The sequence below is a fragment of the Bos mutus genome, chromosome 17, assembly GCF_027580195.1.
Source record: "Bos mutus isolate GX-2022 chromosome 17, NWIPB_WYAK_1.1, whole genome shotgun sequence".
Classification (NCBI taxonomy): Eukaryota; Metazoa; Chordata; class Mammalia; order Artiodactyla; family Bovidae; genus Bos; species Bos mutus.
In genome coordinates this window covers 67,041,360-67,064,046 of record NC_091633.1, presented here as the reverse complement: position 1 = coordinate 67,064,046, position 22,687 = coordinate 67,041,360, and the positions used below count along the sequence as shown (strand labels likewise).

Here is a 22,687-nt window from a genome sequence, read left to right as displayed (position 1 = left end):
TGTTTTTGTTTTTCCATAATATATACTTTATTTCTTATTCTTTTTCATCTTAACCTTTCTTCATATTCTGATTTTACTAAGTCAGCTGCCATTTACTGTTATTTGCTGTTTTTTATTTGAAATTATTTTCACATAGCAAATCAAAGCCCTTTTAATTTGTGGAAAATATGTGTCAGATGGGCATTCGAGCCAGTTATTAATTTTTCTCTAGTCGATGCTGCTAGTCTGCTCTCAGATGAGTGCCTTACTAAAACCATGAAGTTTTATGGTGCCCACTGGAAAGGAAGGGAAGAAAGGAAAATCATCTCTCAAAATTCTCTCTTTACTCAATAGCCCAAACCAATGTTTCTGAATAAAATTTTGATTTCTCAACCAGTATCTTGGTGGTAGATGAACATATCACAGTTATAATAATATGCAAAAGTATTTTTCTGTCAAGCTCAAAGCTTTTACAAAATAAAGATAGCTAGTAAATTTGAAGAGGCTCAGTGATTATCACTTCAGTGTCTTGTAAGTAGCCACTTTTTATATTGTGTGTAGATGTTGATTTTCCTTTCTAAGTTTATAATTTGAGACATTTATTAAAATAATAAGAATTTCTAATTCCTCTTTGATAGAGCTGGAGTGGACCAGAGAAATTGCTTGCTTTAGATGAACTTATTGATAGTTGTGAACCAACCCAGGTAAAACACATGATGCAAGTGATAGAACCCCAGTTTCAACGAGACTTCATTTCCTTGCTCCCTAAAGAGGTAAGGATTGTCAGTTATCTTCTTCACTGGTGCTATTTGAAAATATAAACCAACAGCTACCCTCTTTAGATGTTGTTGTGCTAATTACAGTATTCAGTATTGTCAATTTAACACTTAATTAGTGTTAAAGGGGGCTGTAAATGATAAGCTGCCATAGTTTAGCATAATTTTCGATTAAAGTATACTTACGGAGTAAGTATCTTCTCTTCACCACTGGAAGAAGTCATACATGAGACCAAGCTATTGAGTTTCACTAATTTGATTGTTCCTTTACCAAGATTTTTTTCCCAGCTGATTTGAAGTCCTACCTTTAATTGTCTTGGTGTATTCATTACATTAGTAGGTTTTTTTTATTCTTATTTTATTAAAACAGCAGTATTTTTTCTTATTTTGTTGTTTGTTTATCCTAAGTCTCTTTAAGAGTAATAGTTTCATAATTCTGTTGGATTGTACTTCTCTGTGAGTTACATTATGTGATTATTTTGAAGTATATAAAATTTCACATGTGTATCTTCTGTTACTCATCTCGCTTTTCACCCCATCACACACACACACGCAAAATCACAGATTTCCCATTCCAATTACATTTCTTAGAGCATTTCTTTTAGAATTACTTATACCTATTTGTTTTAATATCTTTGTATAATATAAAGCATCTTTGTTTCTGTATCATAGACTATGATCATATGTGCATTCCTGACTACATAAATAAGGCATGGTTTAGATGTAGTTCTTTCATTGAGGTTGTAGGCATCATAGTTCCATTTTTGTCAGCAAACAGAAATAACATTAATCAATGCTGCCAAGATTTATATTTTCACAAAATTTTTATATAGATCAGCTGGAAAAGGCAATGGCACCCCACTCCAGTACTCTTGCCTGGAAAATCCCATGGACTGAGGAGCCTGGTGGGCTGCCATCTATGGGGTCGCGCAGAGTCTGACACGACTGAAGCGACTTAACAGCAGCAGCAGCAATTATAGATCAGCCAGAAGACAATATAAAATACCATTTATGTTCATATAAATACAAACAGTCCTGAAACTTCAAATTTGAAGAGAAAGGAAGTTCATTTCTTTTTCAGATAACCATTCTACATATCTTAAGGGTATTAAAGATAGTCCTGATGATAATTTCACATTGGATATTTATAAAATTGGTTTCATCATAGTTAATGGATGAAATTAAGTATAACTCCAGGAAAAATCAAAGTGGAAAAAAACATCATTTTCCTGAAATGTTGCTACTTTGGAGTGATTTTTTTAAATGACATTGTTCCAGAAAACAATTTTGTATTCTTGCTGGCTCATTCTAAAACTGAACCCTTTGGATAGATTTGGCTTATGAAAGTGACATAAACTGTCTTTACTTCCAGAAGGGTGCTAATAATGGGAAACTCTTTTATATGTATTTGACTGAAAGTGAATTTATTCACCTTTGATATATTTGTCATAGTTTTCCTTGATAATCCTCCATATTTTAGAAGGTAGTATTTTTGTTAATATAGACTTCTCTCTGAGTCTAGTTTTTCCTCTTATCTCTAAAGATTGTGAGCTTTTTGCTTTATTTGGATTTCTATAGTAGCTTCGTAACACACACAAAAAATATGATTTATAAAAATTGCTAAGAATCTAAAAAGTATAATTTATTGATAACCATGGCAATAAAGATTTTCTTGGATTAAGCATTCCTTTGAGAGATTGCCTGAGGGCAAAGAAGTGTTGCTAGACAGGAGAATGAGTGAGCCTGGCTTAGCATGACACCTGTCTCCCCCTGCCGCCCACCCTCTTTAATTTATTTCTTATTGAAGTGTGGTTGAATTACATTGTGATAATTACTGTTATACAGAAAACCGACTCAGTTAAACATACATACACATTATTTTTCATATTATTTTCCATTATGGCTTATCACAAGATGTTGAGTATAATTTTAACTGCTAAAAAAAAAAATTTCTATTTTTAAAAATGCTTTATTTTATATATAAAGAAATAATGGTATAGATCTAAAGTCGTCAAGGAGACTAACATCTTATTGGAGACTAAGTACTATTATTATTTAATAATAATAATAATGTCAGGAAGTGAACTTATAATAATTTTTTATAATTCCTTTCAAAAGATCTCAAAGTCCTTTACCAACACTTACTTACCTACTCTCAAAAACCTTGACAAAATATCTCACTAGTCTCACATGGGAGACTTGTGATAAAGACCATTATCCTTAGTTTATAAGTAAATGCCAAAAAGAGCAGAATGGTAACAGTTGATGATCTACAACAAAACCTAAATTTTTAATACAGAATCGGCCAACATTTTGTTTGTTCCTTTTTTTTTTAATTAGTTTAATTCACTGAAATATAGCAATTCTGAGAAAGTATTATCCACTTTTTAAATATAACATGGTGGTCTTTTATATAAGTTATAGCAAAAAAACAAAAATTAGCAACTCTAATTGAAATGACAAGTTTGGGCGAGGAAAATAAAATTACCTGAAATAAATCTTCAGTTTAAGAGCTTCTCTTGTGTAGAAGTAGTCCTTAGGAAGAATTACTGTTCCAGAGTTTACCTTTAATACAAATGAATAGAAAATTGCATTCGCTAGACCATTTGATGTGACTCCCAGAAGCCTGTAACCCCTCTTCTTCAGTGTTGTAGAGAAGTAGTTTGGGACACTGCCCACTATCTGTTCCCATAAGGAACGCAAAACCTTGTGTTCTTTGAGAAACTGGTATAACTAATTATTGTTTTGTTTTTGCTTGGCAGCCTAATTAAAAAACCATGTAGAATATTGTTGCCAATATATTTTGTGTTCTTCTTCTGTAGTTTAAACGTTTTCTGATTTATATTTTTCCTGATTCTGATTTTCTTATTAATATTTTTCTATTTGGCTATGTGTGTTTTCTATAACATCAGGATGTTTTGGTGGAATAGACAAGCATTTAATAAGTTGAAGTTCATTGTTGAGTTAGGGCCTTTGCTGTTTTAAAAGGAATGGGTGCCAGTTACCTGTGGAGTTAGCACTTCAACTTTCTTTAGCACTTGAGTATTTCTTTACATTTCTTTTTAATGCATTCAGACACTGGACTAGATGATATCTTAATCACCAGTAATAAAGGAAATTTTGTCTGTTAATTTGCAGATAAACTTTTGAAATCTGAGCCACTCTGGATTTGTTTCTTAGCATTTAAGATCCATTGAATGTTTCTGTAAAATGCTTGTTTTCAGCTTCAGCTGGATTACTAAAGTATAGACTTTTTCATTTGACTATTCTAAATATCTTGAGCATTAAGCATTTCTTTTCCACAGATATAACTTTGTACCTGATAATTTCTGTGTTAAATGTCAATTTCACATAGAAGACTAATAGTATGATATTAGACTGACACTGAGAAACTTGCCTAGGCTTTGATTGATTGATAATTTCAAAATTAAGTGGTTTATGGAGTATCCATTAAAAATATATTGTCAAATTATATATGTGTGTATTTGTATATGTGTGTGTATATATATATTGGAGAAGGCGATGGCACCCCACTCCAGTACTCTTGCCTGGAAAATCCCATGGGCAGAGGATCCTGGTAGGCTGCAGTCCATGGGGTCTCTAAGAGTCGGACACGACTGAGCAACTTCACTTTCACTTTTCACTTTTCATGCATTGGAGAAGGAAATGGCAACCCACTCCAGTGTTCTTGCCTGGAGACTCCCAGGGACGGGGGAGCCTGGTGGGCTGCCGTCTATGGGGTCGCACAGAGTCGGACACGACTGAAGCGACTTAGCAGTAGTAGCAGCAGCAGTATATATATATGAACATGCACATATATATAGATTGTTGAATATAGTTATGCCTTTTTATTTTAAATGAACTTCCATATATAATACTGAATGGTCTTTTTTGATAGACCAAAAATAATTATTCCACAAAAATTTTTTCACTGTCATTTGTCAATCGGAGTATTAAATTGAATACTGACTGGTTGAAATACTTTCTATAAAGAATGTACTCAATAAATATGTGATTAATGATGAACTCTATATATAAAAAGTCATTGGGAAAGCGTAATTTATTTCATGTAATTCCTCTTTAACATCAAAAAATTATTCAGAATATGTTTTTACTCCCTATATGAGCCTAGGCCCTTTAAATGATAATTTATCTTAATCTATAAGTTAGTTTACATGAAAAGCCAGCTTTTTTGTTCTGTTTAGTTCATTCTGTCCTAATATTGTAATTTGAATTTTTATGTGATTTGTGAGGCTGATTGAATGAGCATAGTCAGAAGCTGTCATTCCCCTTTTCCTGCTCTTTTATTTATTCTACTTGACTTTACACACTGGAAATAAATTGATGGTTTGCAAGTATTGTAAATAAAATTTTTAAATCAATGATATGTCAAAGACCTAGCTCAAATACACAACCCTATTTGGCCCATCAAGAAAGTCCCCATAAGCAATATAAAGGAATGAGAACCCAGTCACTTTTATAAGCCTTTGTCATTGACAAGTAAAGGGTGTAAATGTTTGAAAAGTTCATCATTCTGATATAAACACTTTGATATGATAAAGAACTATGAATTATCTCATTTCAAAGGATTCTGAAATCATGCCACACAGAGTATATAGGAATTTCATTTTAAGTGAAATTATATTTTAGTAAGGACAGAAAAAGTTAACATTTAAAGAACTAATAAAGTAAAAATATATATAAATAGATTTGATAAAATTCCTGAGTCGGGGCTCACAGAGCAAAGGGAGGAGAAAAGGCAGAGGGGTTTAATAAGTATTCCTTGAAGAAGTGAGGAGTTACTAGGATCAAGTTCATAAAGATCAATAGTATATTTTAAAATCTGGTGTGTGTTTGTTAAAATTGAATATTAGGAGGTGCTGCCTTTCCATAGTATTAGTAACTAGAATGTAGAATTACATTGCGTTTATCTATAGGCACTTTGCCCTACAGAGAGTGTTTCCTAATTAAAAAGAGGCGCCGGGTACGCTGTGCTTTTTCTTTCCGTAGCTGGCACTTTACGTGCTGTCATTCCTGGAACCCAAAGACCTGCTGCAGGCGGCTCAGACGTGCCGCTACTGGAGAATTTTGGCTGAAGACAACCTTCTCTGGAGAGAAAAATGCAAAGAAGAGGGTAAGGTTCAAAATCACAGAGAGAAAATGTTTGTGGTTCGAAAAAGCAGAGTGATTCTGAAAACAAAACACAACAAAAAAATAGTAAGTTTTTTGTGCTTGTAGAATAAAGTGGTGAATCAATTTAAAAAAGAACTTTGGCAGCCTATCAAGGAATCAAGACTGCATCTTCATTTACATTCACCTAATATATAAAACCCACAGGTTATTCCGCATGTTCAGATGAGCCAAATCTTGGCACTAACCCCTTTAATGAGCATTGTAACTAACAGTGAAATATATCTGATTTGCTTCCTGGTCTCCAGTAGAATTAATAAACAGTGAGAAAGTCAAGATGAAGACAATATAAACATAACCCCCAAATTAAATTAGCAATTAAATACTCAAATTGTAGTCTCTTCATTTCTTCCACGAATATTGATTAAACACCTCTTACGTGCTAGATCACGCCCGTAATCTTCCCACCATAGAGCTTGTATTCTGAGACTTGTTAAAAAAAAAAATCCCCTTTCTTACTAATGGTGTAGGTATCATCCATATTAATTCAAAAAAGAGAATGTTTTTTCCAGCAGGCATCTAGAAAAGTATTATTTTTGAAAAAAACTATGCTAAAATATTATTTGCCTTCGACAAGCAAACTTTTTAAGAAAGAATCATAGAGGGTAAGACAGATGCAGTGTCGGTTCTCCTCCACTTCACGGAGATCATAGTGGAGTGGGCAACACCGATGGTTAGTAAAGCTGGGAAGTGAAGATCCAGAGTCCTTGGTTTCTCATCCTGCCACTGCCCAGGAAACCCTTCCTTCTCAAGTCATCATAAAGTAGGATTAATTATGGTCGCTTTACTTTCTCTCATAGAATCATTGTTTAATGACCCTTTTAAACAGTGTGATAATTTACACACAAATAGAATTTATCACTTTGACCATTTTTAAGTGTACGTTGCAGTGGCATTAAGTCCATTGACATTGCACTTGGTCCTGCAGCCGTCACAACCATCCATCTGCAGAACGTCGTCATCTTCCCCAGCTGCAGCTCCATGCCCATTTAACAGTAACTCCTTATTCCTCCTCCCCACAGCCCTGGAGACCACCATTTTGGTTTCTGTCTCTATACATTTGACTGCCCTAGGGACCTCATGTAAATATAATCATACAATAGTTGTCTTTTTGTGACTGTCTTATTTCACTTAGCATAATGTCTTAAAGATTTACCCAGATGTGTCAGAATTTCCTCCTTTCTTCAGGCTAAACATTCCATTGTCTGTATATACCACTTTTTCCCTCCATTTATCCATCTGTGGACACTGGGTTGCTTCCACCTCTTGGCTGTTATAAAGAACGATGGTGTGAACGTGGGTAGACAAATAACTGTTCAGGTCCCTACTTCCAGTTCTTTTGGGTGTTGTGTCCAGGGTGGAATTGCTGGGTCATGTGGTAATTTTATGTTTATTTTGAGGAATCGCTATACTGTTTTTCATAGCAGCTATATCATTTTACATTCCCACAAGCATTGCCCAAGGGTTCCAATTTATGCACATCCTCACCAACATTTTATAGAATTATTCTAAGAGAGAAATTAAACAGTTAATATACAACATGCCATACAGAATGCAAAATTTACATGATTGTTTTGTCATAACAGTGTTCGTGTTCTGCATTTCGGTGGTTTTGAGCATAGGAGAAAATTAGATACATTATAAAATGTGTAATTTGTATTATTGGTAAAGGCAGTTATACTCTTTAAATGTTCCACTTTTCAGGTATTGATGAACCATTGCACATCAAGAGAAGAAAAGTAATAAAACCGGGTTTCATCCATAGTCCTTGGAAAAGTGCATACATCAGACAGCACAGAATTGATACGAACTGGAGGCGGGAGAACTCAAGTCTCCTAAGGTAACTGAACGCAGTGCAGTCTAACAGAAACCGTTAATCAGTGCTGTGGTACACAGTGCGCTCTTTCCCTGGCAAGCCGTGTGATTTGACAGCCCATCTTCTGTACAAGGAAAACAATATATTTTTAAAATAACAGAAAATGTAACTGACAGTGTTCCTCTTTACTAATTTTTCTCTAGTCTGACAACTAATTGTACTTGGTACTTGAATAAAATTGACGACTAATTGTACTTGAATAAAAGATGAGTTGATTTACCTGTTCTATCTATTGCATGTAAATGAAAATTTCTGAATATCCTGTTGAATTTTGTGTCATACTTATACCTAAGAATTTGTTCTCTCTGACCAAGCATGATTTTTTGAGGAATGCTTGAAGCAACTTAGCAGCAGCAGCAGCATGTTTGGGGGGCTTGTTTGGTAGCTTTTGTGTGTTTTAATTTTATAAATTTAAGCCTAATTCTGATTTTCTGCCTTGTAACATTTCAAGTATATAAAGAATGGCAAAAATGCTTGAAATTCTTGGCTGTATTTTTTAACTGGAATAAAAGCAATCTGGGGAGACATTTTGTATTAATACATACATGTTATGACAGACTTTTTAAGTTGAAAAGGTTGGTGAGTATTGTCTTTCTGCACTTAGTAGGTACTTTTGTTTTTGTGTGTCAAAATTGCACAACTGAAGTGCATATTCTTTTGGTTTGAAAAGATAAAATAGATGGTATAAAAGACATTTGCATTCAAACCATCTTTATGAGGTTTTGACTGATTTTAGTGGTTGATGTCTCATGTATAGGTAGTAGAATACGGAAACAAGATGTTTGATACTTGATTCATCTGCCAGGAAGGATACTTCGCACTTTGCATAAATTTTTGTTCTAGAAGTAGACTGTGCATTCCGTTGCTATTCATGGCCTCGCTTTCCTTCCGCCGGTGTTTACCGTGCTTCTGATCTGCACATCTGTGTCGTAGGTGCTGAAGGGACATGATGATCACGTGATCACGTGCCTGCAGTTTTGTGGTAACCGAATCGTTAGTGGTTCTGATGACAACACTTTAAAAGTTTGGTCAGCAGTCACAGGCAAAGTAAGTTTCCTTCTTTCTGCACTTCATAAAGTCACTCTTTGGTACATATTCTTTGCAAGGATCAACCAGTGAGCTGAAAACAAAGATTCGTTTTTGACTCTAGCTTAGTTTGATAGCAAGTATCAGAGCTTCTAATTTAGCTTTTTCCTTGGCATGAAAATGATGTTTCTCAAGGTAGGGATGTCATTAGTTTCTTCTTCATTTAAATAGTTGGTCTATGTTTGTAACTTAGGTTAAGATTTTACAGATGTGGTGGTGTGGGTTTTTTTTTTTTTTGGCCTAATTTTTCCCACTTTTATTAACCATCTAAGTTATATCTCCTTCCTTTTTAATCTTTTCCAAAAATATGATTGAGGGGTATTTTTCCTTTGAAACTTTGTTGATAACCTAACTATAGTTTAAAAGTTAAATAAATCGTGTTAATTTTGATTTATGTCAAACCCTATAAGTTAGAAGTTAAAGCGGGCTGTTTAGTTAAATAAGAGTTTGAAGAAAACAAAGCAGTCCAGGCTCACTGCATATAATGTTACTCTTTAAAGATTCTCTTCTGAACACTTATTTTTATCTGTCCAATGGAAAATATTTTCGTGAATTAAGTAATTGACCACCTAAAAAATAATAAAAGAAAAGTGTTGGCAGGGGGAAAACCTGTGTTTTAAAATGTTGATTCTTGGGCAAAAATCTTCTAAATATTCCAAGTCAGATGTTACAATTTTTTAAAACAGTTTCATATTTCCATAGTGTAATATTAGTCTTGGATTTATTTCAGAGTTTTAATGTCTGTCTTTTTTTTTTTCTGATTTTATTTTATTTTTAAATTTTACATAATTTTATTAGTTTTGCCTGTCTTTACTTGTCTAGAAGTACCTTGCCTGCCTCCTAACTACTGCCTTGGGGCAGATTCAGATGAAATGTGGTATGTAGCCACACCCAACCCTGTTGGCATTCTTTCATTGAATCCATTCCCATGGAAGAAACCAAGTTGCAATTTTAATATTATTATCAAAGAGGCCAGGCCAGAGCTGTCATACTTTAGTCAGAAAGGTTTACTTTCTATATCCATGCTCCTAAATTATGTGTGCGTGTATAAAATGCAGTGCTGCCAAGTAAATAAAGCAAACGAAATAGTGATGGGATCGTGTTATTCTGGTGTGAAAATTATTTTCTGATGTGCTAGACATTCCAGTTGAGTAAATAACTTTAATCCAGATTTTAATGAGCTACTAAAATGTCATTTACATTGTTTTTCTTTCTACCTCAAAGTAATCATCTTAAGTGTTTTTGCAGTGTCTGAGGACATTAGTGGGACACACAGGTGGAGTGTGGTCATCACAGATGAGAGACAACATCATCATTAGTGGATCCACGGATCGGACTCTCAAAGTGTGGAACGCAGAGACGGGGGAGTGCATACACACCTTGTACGGCCACACGTCCACCGTGCGTTGTATGCACCTCCATGAGAAAAGGTGGGGTCCTGTCACGCTTGGGGTTCTTCCTCTGTCACTTGTGAACCTGGGGCCTGTTGTGCGGAGTTCGGTTATACAATACTTACTGTGTCTAGTAGAGGGTGAGTGCTAATGTGCTTTTAAATTAGACTTTAATTATTCAGCTTCAGATGTTTCTCTGCTAGGAAAGCAGTGGGGTATTGCCTTAAAATCGGGCAGTTGTCATTAAGTCTCCTTCCTCATTTAATGGTGGTGGTGGCTTCCACTTTGAAACGCCTTGTTCTGTGATCTTGACTGATACCTTAGACTTTATTGTTCTAAATCTTTGATGACTCATCATGTTAAAAAAAATATTTGGGGTGGGAGGATATATTTTTGTTGGGAGGACAAATTCAGTTATTCAGGCTTCAAGCCTCTGAGTCTCTCTAGATACCCACCCACCACCCTTCCCCGTCTCCACTGTCTCCCCTGTGTCCAGTGAAAAGCTGAGTGAGGCTGTGGGTTTTAACTCATTGTCATTACCTGGCACCTGAACTGGTGACTGAGCTTTCGTATTTGGTCACCTTGCACACAGCTGGCAGAGAACCTCCTCTGATTGTGGTAGGACCACGAGCCTTTGGGAGCCTTCTGTTGCTCTCTGAATTAAGGAAGAAATCCAGTTTTCAGAATAGTTTCAGCCAGTGCTAGCCTTTTTCTTCTCAGCATCTTTGCTGTTGCTTTTAATTCCTGCTACAGAGCCTTCCTATTAAAAGTCCTTTTTGTTTTCCATTGGCATGTCTTCATGGTACTCCTGTTAAACAGATGTGATTTCTACCTATTTTGTCAGAAAAAGTCTCTCTGAAGGGTCGTTAGAGTGAATCCACTCCAGTTTGTACTGTTCATTCTGTCCATGGCATTCTTCATTAAGAACCATTACATTAGGCATATTTCACTCTAGGTTTGTAATACATGAAGAAAAGTACCTTTTTCACTTGTGATTTGAATCTACTTTTAACAGTGCTCTACTATTAAAACTGGGGGAGTTAGTGTCAAGAGACCTTGCATTTCAGTTTTCAGTATGTGCTGACTTAAATGTCTCAATGCTTCCATTTTCTACTCTTCAAACATGAAAAGTGGTCTTTCTTTATCTCTTAGGAATAACATTAAAGACAGCTGAGTTTTCAGCTCTCCTTTATAATCCAAAGGTGATTACAGTATTTGTATCACTCTTGTTTTCAGAAGAGTATCACTTTAATAATCTTGGGTCAAAATTTTAAGGGATTTCTGTTGCTTCTACATGTGTATCTTCTAAAATCTCTATATCTTAGTGCCCTCATAGCCTATTGAATATTTTAAAATATAAGCATAAGCAACCTTTGTTTGAGGACCTATTTGAAACTGGTTAATTTAACCAGAGTATATGGTATAAACCACATATCTTTAGCAGTTTAAATTCCAAATTCTTGTTGAGACACTTCTATTGAATTTTTTCCTTAGTCATAAAGGGAATGTGTGTTCATATTAGAATTTGGGGAAATGGCAGAAAGAATAAAGAAAAAATTTAAAAATTTAAAAATATTAATGTTACTACCTATTAACATTTTATACATACTGCCCACACTGGCATCTTACTTCTAAAATCAAGATCTTGTTGTATGTATTTCGAGTTTGCCATGTGTTCTACTAATTTTTTATCTTTATCTTCCTCTGCTTCATCTTCATTGTATCTAGCTATAATACAGTAGTTTTCAAACCGCAGGAAGCCAAGGTGCTCCTGGGTCCCTTATAGGTGGGGGAACCAAACAGGCAGAATTCCAAGGCTTTCCAAGTTCCCATAGCGTGTATTTATTTTGAAAACAGCTGGTTTCTGCTTAAGAAAAAGAAAAGAAGTTTTAATGACCACTGACTTTGTATGTATTGTTTTCCCATGATTTTAAGTTCTCATACATTTTTTCCTGTTATACCCACAGAGTTGTTAGCGGTTCTCGAGATGCCACCCTTAGGGTTTGGGACATTGAGACAGGCCAGTGTTTACATGTGCTGATGGGTCACGTAGCAGCAGTCCGCTGTGTTCAGTATGATGGCAGGAGGGTTGTGAGCGGAGCGTATGACTTCATGGTGAAGGTGTGGGACCCAGAGACAGAGACCTGTCTGCATACGCTGCAGGGCCACACCAACAGGGTCTACTCACTACAGGTAAGAGACCATGCTCTCTCACTCCTGCGGTGCTACGTAACGAGTTATAATGTTGTCTTATTCCGTAATCACTGTCAAACTGCTGATCCAGTACAGTCCAGAAACAGATTAATTATTCTGCTGTTTACATTTACTTTAAAATTGGCACAAAGAAAGCATACATTTTGAAATTATTTAAATGATGTTTCCATTTTTCTGTGATTCATCTTCCTCTAAAATACAAATATTGGTCTTGGAACCTGAGATTTGGGGGCTCTGAATTTTCCTGTGTTAGTTAATGGGGAGACAGTCTCATAGGAAAATAACCTGGATTTTAATAAACTCCTTAGCACAGGATTAATTTGGCCAGAAGCTGCCCCTTTGCCTTGATAGCTGGAAGTTGATGGACCACGTAATTGTGATTCTGTCCCAATTCAAAGTGGAAGTGGCGCTTTCGGCACAAAGCTGTTACAGGGCTGCTGGGTTGTGGTCATGGAGGAGGAAATTTGTCTTAAACATTTTTGGTTTGTTTTTGTTTGAACCTGATATCCTAGAATAGATTGCCATATTTTGACATAAGTAACTGGATTATTAGCAGGTTTAAAAAATAGGTCTTGCTTTGTTTCCTGAAAAGACAGCATTTTCCATTAAAAAATACAGTTGACTCTTGAACAGTGTAGGAGTCAGAGGCACTACCTGCCACCACCACTCCAGTCAAAAATCCTCACGTAACTTTACAATTGGCCCTTGATGTCTGCAGTCCCACATCCAAGAGTTCAGCCAACCTGGGACTGTGTAGAAACATAGTAGACATTGAGCAAAAGAAACTTGTAAGTGTAGTGGACCCTCCCAGTTCAAACCCATGTTGTGCAAGGGTCAGCTGTATTTCCTATTATTAATACTTACACAGCTTGTTTACCAATTACGGCCCACTAGTGATCAGCAAATTAGTACATGGTCCTAGGGCTCACAGTTCAGTCCTTGGAGTATTTGTTTCTTCATGGGATTATGTCTATGTCATAAAATATTGACGTAAAATAAAGATGTCTGTTAACTTAGAAAAGGTTATTAATTTGGAGGAGAGGGAATTGGCTGCAGTTGTCTGTATGTTTTGTGATGTGTAGCCCATTTAAATAAACCCTTAGATTGAGAAAATAGGTAGGAACTTTATTATCAGTCTGGGAATTGGTAGATGTTTGTTGACTTCTGGTTTAGCAGGGAAGCTGAAGAAGAGTACTATAGATAGTTTGCTTTGGTTATCAAAATGCCACCACTTCTAATTCTAATTATCTGTTGGCACAGTTCCTACCTAGCATTAGGTTCCTGTAAATGAAATTTTTATTTTACATACAGTTTAATGGAACTTGCTTTGAAGTATCGCTCTTTTTGTGCCCTGGATGTTGATGAGCACACCCTGTATCATAAATCACATCAGTAGTGTTACCTTCCTGTTGGGAAGTGAAACTCAAATGGTAGTCCGTATCGAATCATTCATAATATGTAGCTACCAAGTATGGCCAGATGGTCTGACAATAATATGTTCATTGTGCTTCTTTAAAAATTGTTTCTGCATCTAGTTTGAAGCCACTGGTCATAAAAAATTCACGTTTCTGATAGAAGCTTCTGAGAACACACACTGGAGAGTTGTTGGTTGCATGCAGTTTATCCTGGTACCTCATTTTGTTCCTGGCATTATCTGTTTCTCATGCTTTGCTCCCCTCCCTTTTTAGGATTAAAGTCAATAGATAATATCAAGAATATCTACACTTCTAGTCTAATAAACTGTGTCTGTTGTAGTTTGATGGCATCCATGTGGTGAGTGGATCCCTTGATACATCAATCCGTGTTTGGGATGTGGAGACAGGGAACTGCATTCACACGTTAACAGGACACCAGTCGTTAACAAGTGGAATGGAACTCAAAGACAACATTCTTGTCTCTGGGAATGCAGATTCTACAGTTAAAATCTGGGATATCAAAACAGGACAGTGTTTACAAACATTGCAAGGTAAATACTGGCTCCCCACCTTTAGTTGCGTCCCTTAGAAATGAGACAGTTGGTCAGAAGAGAAGTGCGGAACTTCTGTGTCACAGAATGATTAACCTCATACAAAAGGAAAACTGATTTTGGATAAGTTTTTGAGCATTTCCACTCTGAACTGACAGAACTAGGCTACCCTAAGAAAGTGTTTTAAACTGTGTTTTTAATATAAAAGTGTTTAATCACTTCCTACAGGTATGGTTAACTCTACCTAACCTGAAAGAACAATGTGAAGAGAGATCTTAGCTGTATCACAGAAGCAGCATGCTTGTTTGTTGAGTATTTGTTGAGTGATCATATATTTTGAATTTGTCGTCCAATTTTAAATTAAAGAGCTGCCTTACTGGGGGTGGAGGGAGGGGGAGCCTCTAATCTGATAGGAAATTGCTTTGGCCTTGACTTAGACCCTTAACCATCTGCTTAAGTAGGATGGGAGGGAATCACAGTACCCACTCAACTAGAGGAGGAAACGTCTGAAAGCCACTAGCACTAAATGAGGCACGAAGCTGTTAACTTCTTCTATCGTGACTAACTGCTTTTTATTGGTCAGAGCCCTTGGAAAGTGTTAGTTTTCAGTGGGGCCGTTTGGTAGGTGGTACTACAGCATTTTTCTCATTGACAATTTTTGTCTCTTTCTCAGAGTCTTGGAATAGGGTCCATTCAGCCTTTGCCTTGATTGGTCAGTTCAGAGTGGTAGGGTAGTATAGTAGATGGTCCACAAGCAGAATATGGGCTTCTTCAACACCCAGAACACACGATGTGTGCCTGGCAGTGAAGCACGCTTCCTGAAAGACAGAACCCTCAAAGACCTACATTCCAGTTACAAATAGCTACCAGATTTTCCTACATCCCTGCTGATTCTAAAATACTCAGAACGCAGTTTCTAAATGTGCAGTGTTTAAAATATTTCATTTATTGTGTGTTCCAATGTAGATTCCACAAATTACAATCTAACTGACCTGAAACCATGATCTCTAACCAGTAATGAAATTCCTTTGGTTTTGCCTAGGTCCCAACAAGCATCAGAGTGCTGTGACCTGTTTACAGTTCAACAAGAACTTTGTAATTACCAGCTCAGATGATGGAACTGTAAAACTATGGGACTTGAAAACGGGTGAATTTATTCGCAACCTAGTCACATTGGAGAGTGGGGGGAGCGGGGGAGTTGTGTGGCGAATCAGAGCCTCGAACACAAAGCTGGTGTGTGCTGTCGGGAGTCGCAACGGGACGGAGGAAACCAAGCTGCTGGTGCTGGATTTTGATGTGGACATGAAGTGAGGAGCAGGAAAGGGGGCATTGTCCCCACGCGTAGGCGACAGACTCCCTGCCCTTCCCCCTGCAAAAGAAAAAAAAAAGAAAAAAGAAAAAGAAAAAATATCCCTTGTTCTCAGTGGTGCAGGATGTTGGCTTGGGGCAACAGAGCGAAAAGACCTACAGACGCAGAAGGAAAAGAGGAGGCGATGACAGACCGCAGCTGACAGGAGAGGTGCCTGCCGGCTCTTCCCGGAAGAGGCTTCACGTTGGACTGAGGGCAGCTTTGCAACACGAGACTTTCGAAATCAAACCAGGTGCAATTATTTCTTTATTTTCTTCTCCAGTGGTCGCTGGGCAGCGTTACTGCTGAGACGTCCTTACAGATTCCGCTGGCCTGTTCTTTTACCACTGAGACCTAGAAAGAAGCTGCAATAACACCCACACAGTACCAAGTGGACTGTCTCACCAGAGAGCATCTGAAACAAAAAAAGTTATTTTTCTGGAGTGGAAAAGCTAAAAAGGAAAAAAATTACTGTGAATTGTTTTTGTACAGTTATCATGAAAAGCTTTTTTTTTTTTTTTGCCAAACCATTGCCAATGTCAATCAATCACAGTATTAGCCTCTGTTAATCTATTCCTGTCGCTTCCACATACACTCTTTAATGCCTATGTTGCTCAAAGGTGGCAAGTTGTCCTGGGTTCTGTGAGTCCCGAGATGGATCTAATTCTTGATGCTGGTGCTAGAAGTAGGTCTTCAAATATGGGATCGTGTCCCACCCCTGTACTGTACTCCCAGTGGCCAAACTTATTTATGCTGCTAAATGAAAGAAAAAAAAAGCAAATTATTTTTTTTTATTTTTTTTCTGCTGTGACGTTTTAGTCCCAGACTGAATTCCAAATTTGCTCTAGTTTGGTTACGGAAAAAAAAAAAAAAGACTTTTTGCCACTGAAACTTGAACCATCTGTGCCTCTAAGAGGCTGAGAATGGGAGAGTTTCAGAAAATAAAGAGTGAAGTTTGCCTGCAAGTAAAGAATTGAGAGTGTGTGCAAAGCTTATTTTCTTTTATCTGGGCAAAAATTAAAACACATTCCTTGGAACAGAGCTGTTGCCGCCTGTTCTGCGGAGAAACTTTTCTTTTTGAGGGCTGTGGTGAATGGATGAACGTGCATAGTAAAACTGACAAAATATTTTAAAAATATATAAAACACAAAATTAAAATAAAGTTGCTGGTCAGTCTTAGTGTTTTACAGTATTTGGGAAAACAACTGTTACATTTGATTGCTCTGAGTAACTGACAAAGCAGAAACCATCCCGTTTTTGTAGTAAAGGCATCACGTGCAAACAAGCGAAATGAATGGAAAAGTCAAATGGTTTGCCTCATTTTCCAGGAGCCACAACTCAAGCTGAACTGTGAAAGTGGTTTAACACTGTATCCTAGTGATCTTTTTTTTTTTCCTCCTCCTGTTTATTTTTTGTTTGTTTTATTTATAGTCTGATTTAAAACAATCAGATTCAAGTGGGTTAATTTTAGTTATGTAACAACCTGACATGATGGAGGAAAACAACCTTTAAAGGGATTGTGTCTATGGTTTGATTCACTTAGAAATTTTATTTTCTTATAACTTAAGTGCAATAAAATGTGTTTTTTCATGTTAGTATGCCTGTTTCTTCTACTGAGGTAATAGCACTTCATTATCAATAGTTAGGGTTTGTCTCTAATAGATGAAAGAGCAGAGCCCTGATTTCTTTAATCCCCCATGTTGTGTTTTCTGCAGCCAGAGTGGGAACAGGGCCCACAAGGAGCAAGTTGTATCTCTCTCGCAGGCAGACTGCCCGGGAAGACGCGCCCGCGCTCACCTCTAATGCGCTGCGCCGAGCACGCGTGAAGCCTGGCCCCTCACAGAGCTCCCAGACGCCTGCGTGCTGGTTACAACTAGAATTCCTATGGCAAGTTCATTGTTAAAGTCCGACCACATGTCGACTGCTTACCAGGAACTTTGCATATACATCTCTCAGAAGCTCCCATACCCCTGAGAAGTAGCTCTCTCCCCACTCCACAGAACTGTGGCTCACATGGGGTAGGGGTTTGCCAGGAGCCAGGTACTGGGCCAGCCAAGCACCAGGACTCACACCCATGCCTTTTAAGGAAAAACAAACCTAGAGTTTCGACAGACTGAAGCAAGGTTTTAGGGATGAGGTGCATTTTTGTGGTACTTTTAGCCTCTTTGTGACTTTTATTTAGTAAGCCGACCATTTTTTGCAGTAAGTGAAGAAAAATGAAGTTCAGTCACTGCAATTACGTAGCCTCTCCGATGGCAGGTTTCTGCCATGGGTGTATCTCCAGGAATCCCATCTAGCCAGGCCTGAGATGAGCACTGGAAAGGCGACAAATACAGAGGCTACTTAGAGGATACATTTCTTACAGTCGTGAACTATGTGTTCTTTACTCCTAGGGCAGCAGTTCTTGGGCCTCACTTGCCCAAGGCTGCTGAATCAGAACATCTGGGAATGAAGGGGACCCAAGCATCTGCATGTAAACTAGCTCACGAGGTAGGTTGTGGACACAGCTCTGAGAACCGCTGCTCTAGTTATTTGGTGTATTAGTGCCCAGCACATCACAGGCACAGGAACATCAGAGAGAAGCGACAGGATAAGGGAAAAGACAGGAAAACCACATGGTTAAAACCCAAGGCAAAAATCATGTTAGGCTGTGAAGTGCAGGCGAGCGGCCCAGCCTGCTGCAGGGTGAGCATGGCCTAGCCCAGCACCACAGCTGCTGTTCACACAGACAACTCTGTGATCAAGAAGAAGCTGTGACTCTGCTGGGTAGTCTTGAAACTGCTTGATTTTTCATAATGTAAATGTGGCTTGACTCTAATACACTTGAAGCACAGCATCATCTATAAAAATGAATGTGCATTATAGACAGAATGAGTTCACAAATAGGTCTGAATCCAAAGCCCAGGTCTGCTAAATACAGGACCTTCATCAGATCACTTGACCTCATGTCTCCTCATCTTCTAGGAGGTAGAGAATCCTACCTCCCAAGGTTATTGTAGGGATTAAATTAAATGTTATGAAGCATACCAATCGCACTCAGTGGTAGCTACTCTTACAACTTTAAGAAAATAGACCCAGATAACTCTAACTTGCTATATTTGGGAGCAGTTGAATGTATTTGTGACTCATTCAGGTATATAATAAAAATAGCATTTCTCTCTATATAGCAATTTACTTTTTTTTTTTTAAGTGGAGTCACATAAATTTCTCATTGAGTCTTACAGAAACCTTGTAAAAGGCAAATATGGAGCTCTTGTATATACCTAGATGTTCATTAAATGTTATTTATGAATAAATGAATAATCTTCATTACAGTGAATCTGTTCCAGGAAAAGGAAAATCTTAACCTCATCCCAAAGGTATTAAAATAAGAAAGGTCATAAAGGGAGCCTTGCTTGTGGCCTCCTTAATGAAGAAATTCACCACCTTATATAACTGTGAATTTTCAGTTGTTTATACCAGAAGAGAGGCAGCCCCCAAATTTAGATGTGACAAGTTCCCAAAGATCAAACAATGCCTGAAACTAAAACTAAAATTAGGACACAGAGTAACCCGTAAAAGCCCAGAGCAGGTGCTCAGTAAATGTTTGTGGAACTGAGCAAAGAGGGCTTCAGTTCAGTTCAGTTCAGTTCAGTCGCTCAGTCGTGTCCGACTCTTTGCGACCCCATGAATCGCAGCACGCCAGGCCTCCCTGTCCATCACCATCTCCCGGAGTTCACTCAAACTCACGTCCATCGAGTCAGTGATGCCATCCAGCCATCTCATCCTCTGTCATCCCCTTCTCCTCCTGCCCCCAATCCCTCCCAGCATCAGAGTCTTTTCCAATGAGTCAGCTCTTCACATGAGGTGGCCAAAGTACTAGAGTTTCAGCTTTAGCATCATTCCTTCCAAGAACACCCAGGGCTGATCTCCAGTAGAATGGCTTATTATTTTATTATTATTGTTTTGAATTGTTCATAATTTTGACACTTGGAAGCTCCCTTATCGCTTTTTAAGAACCATAAGCTATCTCATTAATTTGCAACAGCTAGTACACACCAATTGGTGAAGTAAATATTTCAACCTACCTACTTGTTTCGTTTCAAAAGGTAATGGACATTTAGTTCATTGTATTAACTTAACGTTTAAGCCATTTTCTCTCTGCCTTTTGAGCTAGCCTGTTCAGTCTCCTTTCTGCTTCTCTGAATTGATTGGAGGCTACAATCAAATAACAACAACGAAGACCTCTGTGCCTAGCCCTTCCTGGAAGTGAACCGGGATCCGGGAAGGCGTCCCTAGATCCAGGCTGGGCCGTGTTTTCCACACACTTTCACTGATGCAATCCCTACACTTTGTGAAATGAAGACACTAAGGTGGACGGAGAAGCTGCCTGGCAGCGCCCGCCCGGCGTCATCCTGGCTCCTGTAACTCCTAACAACCCGTATTAATAGAAACCAGAAACAGGTTACTGGCGTAGCACGAGGAGATTAGATTCACATCACAATGACTGATGCCTTCCCTCAGACACAGCTTCATTCACTTTCCTTCTGTTAGTCATGCCCACCCCCAGTATAACTAGTCCACATTGTAACCTCTACTCCATCGGCTTCATTGGCAACAGAGGATTCAACCTGTCCCTTGCAGCAATTTTCAGAGAACCTACTGGTTTATAAAGCCATCTGGAAATCTACCAATAGTGAAAGTGGGTTAGTGTTGCTGGCGACTGAATGTGAATAAATGCTTCTGACGCAAGTTGCGTTCATGTCCCCTGCCTCACTGTGTTTTGGAGATAGAGGGGTGTGTGTGTGTGTAGACAACATACGAGAATATACTGGAGGGACTTCCCTGGCAGTCTAGTGGTTAAGACTCCATGATCCCACTGCAGGCAGCCCAGGGCCCGGATTTGATCCCTGGTCAGGGAACTAGGATCACATGCACCATGGCAAAAATAAAAGATTATATTGGAACCTGGGAAGAGGCCCTTGTTCTCAGTGATGCAAACTTATATTTCTGTTAAGCCTTTCTCTTGTTCATCCATGGAAAAAAAAAAAAAGAACGGGCCATGTGAAGGGAAGATGTTAGTGGCCGAGAGAAGATGTGCTAAGACTTCTGTGATAGCTCAGTGACCTCCGCGTGAAGGGACCGAGTGCACACAGTGCTCCTGGAGCCCTGCATTAAACAGCATATGGTAATTTGAGAAGGTGGTGCACAGTTTTACATTTTGGCATTGTCTCCTGCCCAGGAGATGGATTTTTAAGTCAGATCTAAAGGGCCTGCACCCAGCTCCGCTTTGGGGGCACGCCAGCCGTCCATCTGAGTTGCCATCAAGCATACCGTGGCACTGTTGACTGGCTCACGCGCACCACTGTCCATTCATTGATACTGGTGATGCCCCACCAAGGGAGGTTCTGGCCAGTTTCCTCTGCTGCCTTCTCTTTCTAGGTGGAGGAGACCAGAAATATAAAAAATTAATTTCAAAGATTCTTCAAAAAAAGTAAAAGTACCAAAAGCTGAAACGACTCAGAGTGTACCTTTCTCCAAAGTGTAAAGTATAAATAAATTCTAGACCCAGTTCCTAGGAAGACTCATTGCTGAGACCAAAGCCTGGCAACTTCCCAGTTTGCAATTGGGTGTAAAAATAGCAGAGTTTCTATTTCAGATGATCTGATTCTCCCCAGGATTCTTAAGGACAAGGAACCACTGAGCGGACATTTTGATGTTTTATTCTTTGCTTTGGAAAATCTATCGTGGTCAAACCTATGAAGGCTGTTTATCTTTGGGTTTTGTTTTGCTTCAGCAGTCATGCTCTGCAAAAGGAAAATTATGTTGAAATCACTCTTGCAAATCAAATGTTCAAACAGAGCACAGAAATATATTGCCAATTTACCACTTTTCTAGAAGATTCATAGATTATAAAAGAGACATCAAACCACTGCTCACCATAAGAGGAAGGTTACTTGCAAGACTTTTTAAACTTGTATTGATGAAGCCCATTAAGACTTCACCAAACCCTAGGCCTTACTAAATGTAGGCAGCTAGACAGTCTAATTCCATGCTACCGTGAGCCTTTCAATTTGAGGATTCTCTCCATTCCTGTAAAGTGGCTTTGTGTAGCTTAAATCAATCTAGCAAGGATACAATGTGGAACAGAAATTAAGACCAAACGCACCTCTTTTGAGCATCAAATCTGGGTTTGGGGGACTGAAGCTCATAAACTTAAGGACCTTCTTAAAGAAAAGAAACATCTCACATAATTATAGATCCCAAAATGAACATTTAGCATGATAAACACTGTAACAACTCACTGAGGACTTGGTAAAGGGGATCCTTTTTTTGTGAGAACTCTAGGAAGTCACCAGAATCGCTTAATGGAAGTGCTTCTGACTGTAGCCTGGCTTCTCCCCACCCCCGCCACCCTCCATCTCCCAGCACCCTCAGCTCTCAGGGATCTGGTCAGGTAGGAGGCCTGAAGCTCAGCCTCATCAGTTTCAGGGAAAATCCTCTTCAGTTCCCCCAACTCTAATCCCCTCATCTGGAAATGGGGTGACATGTCATGGGGATTACAGGAAACATTGCATGTTGAGCATTTAGCACTGTACCTGGTCTGCAGTGAGGATTCATTAAAGGGCTTTAGATATCACCAGTGATCATGAGAGCTCGCTGCTGTCATGCACTTATTAAAATTCAGCATGGTGATGTGTATTAAAAATAATTTACTATTCTTTTTTTTTTTTTCAGGCAAGGCTTTATAGGGACCCCTGCTGCATAAGAGGGAGAACACACCACAGTTTCCCTCACTTGCTCGCTCCCCAAGGAGGGGGCAGACAAGCTGGTTCCTTATATGGGGTAAAGGGAGGGGCTGTGTCCAGGGATGGCTTAGGT

The 22,687-nt window shown here is 38.4% G+C and overlaps 1 protein-coding gene across 1 annotated transcript in view; it reads left to right on the top strand.

Annotated features, from left to right (window-relative positions):
• Positions 1-17,424, top strand: part of FBXW7 (F-box and WD repeat domain containing 7) — a 131,213-nt gene extending 113,789 nt beyond the window's left edge. Inside the window, 9 exon segments of the mRNA XM_070386656.1 lie at positions 618-752; positions 5,766-5,889; positions 7,650-7,760; positions 7,763-7,785; positions 8,755-8,868; positions 10,156-10,337; positions 12,266-12,491; positions 14,268-14,478; positions 15,521-17,424. Coding sequence (XP_070242757.1) covers positions 618-752; positions 5,766-5,889; positions 7,650-7,760; positions 7,763-7,785; positions 8,755-8,868; positions 10,156-10,337; positions 12,266-12,491; positions 14,268-14,478; positions 15,521-15,789 — 1,395 coding nt within the window. The 3' untranslated portion in view covers positions 15,790-17,424.
• The last annotated feature ends 5,263 nt before the right edge of the window (positions 17,425-22,687 follow it).